The 1,428-nt window shown below is 44.5% G+C and overlaps 1 protein-coding gene across 1 annotated transcript; it reads left to right on the top strand.

Annotated features, from left to right (window-relative positions):
* Positions 1-224: 224 nt before the first annotated feature.
* On the top strand, positions 225-1,157 carry LOC101437406 (olfactory receptor 10N1-like). Its single transcript, XM_004459577.2, has one exon. The coding sequence runs from the start codon at positions 225-227 to the stop codon at positions 1,155-1,157; it is 933 nt and encodes a 310-aa protein (XP_004459634.2).
* Positions 1,158-1,428: the final 271 nt, after the last annotated feature.

The raw sequence follows: 1,428 nt of genomic DNA, 5'->3' as shown, positions 1-1,428 counted from the left end.
CTTCATATACAATAGAATTTCCTGAAGGAGCAAGTTATCTCCAGATACAAAGGGACAAAATTCCATTCAGTCCTTAAATGAGTTTGGCAGAATGTCATCATCATGTTTAGTTTGTAATATTCTTGTTGTGTCTATCATGCTGGCATCCTTCCCCCCCCCCCCCCCCCATGAAAATGCTCAACTTCTCACATCTTCTATCTCCACACAGACCACCATCCAAGGACATGAGGAATTACACAGAGCTGCATGAGTTCATCCTGATGGGAATACCTCAGACAGAGGGACTGGAGCCTGTGCTCTTTGTCCTCTTTTCATTCATCTACTTCTTCACCCTATTTGGCAACTTCCTCATCCTCATAGCCATTTATGCTTCCTCTACCCTCCATACTCCCATGTATTTCTTCCTGGGACTCCTATCAATTTTTGACATGTTCTTCCCCTCTGTAACCTGTCCCAAGATGCTCTTTTACCTCTCAGGACAGAGCCGAGGCATCTCCTATGAGGGATGTGTGGCACAGCTCTTCTTCTATCATTTTCTGGGGTCCACCGAAGGCTGCCTCTATTCTGTGATGGCTTGTGACCGCTTTGTTGCCATCTGCTACCCCCTGAGGTACATGCTCATCATGAAACCCAGAGTCTGTGTGGGTTTGACCATAGGGACCTTGTTGGTGGATTGTCTTCAAGCCACTGCCTTGACGTCGTTTACCTTTAAGTTAACCTATTGTGGCCCCAATCACGTGAACTACTACTTCTGTGACATTCCTGCTGTCTTACCTCTGGCATGTACTGACAGCTCACTGGCTCAGAAGGTGGGATCCACTAATGTTAGCCTTCTGGCTTTAATGCTTTTGCTCAGTATTTGTGTCTTCTACACTGGCATTTGGATTGCCATTTTGAGAATCCATTCAGCAGAAGGCCGGCAGAAAGCTTTCTCCATCTGCAGTGCCCACCTCACTGCAATACTCTGTGCCTACGGACCTGTGATCATCATATATCTGCAACCCACACCCAACCCCTTGCTTGGTGCCGTGGTGCAAATCCTAAATAATCTGGTCTCGCCCATGCTGAACTCATTAATATATTCCATAAGGAACAAGGAAGTGAAAAGGTCACTGAAACAGGTGTTCCATAATGTAGTAAATACTGTTCTGGAATAAATTACGGGTTTAACAATTGATTTTAGAAATACCATATCTTAACTATCATACTCTTATTTCTCCTCTTTTAAAAAAATGGGAGCAGATGTGGGTCAAGTGGTTGTGCTCCCACGTTCCACATGAGAGGTCCTGGGTTTGTCCAACTGCCTCCTGAAAATGAAACAAAAAAACAAAAAACAAACAAACAACAGGCAAAACAAACAATAAAACGAACTCAGGAAACACAACTGGTGATTGTGTGCCAGGTTAAATCCCAAGACCCCAGTACCAC

This window comes from Dasypus novemcinctus, chromosome 27, assembly GCF_030445035.2.
Source record: "Dasypus novemcinctus isolate mDasNov1 chromosome 27, mDasNov1.1.hap2, whole genome shotgun sequence".
NCBI classification, from domain to species: domain Eukaryota; kingdom Metazoa; phylum Chordata; class Mammalia; order Cingulata; family Dasypodidae; genus Dasypus; species Dasypus novemcinctus.
The sequence above is the reverse complement of the archived record's forward strand: the minus strand, read 5'-3'. Positions and strand labels throughout refer to the sequence as shown.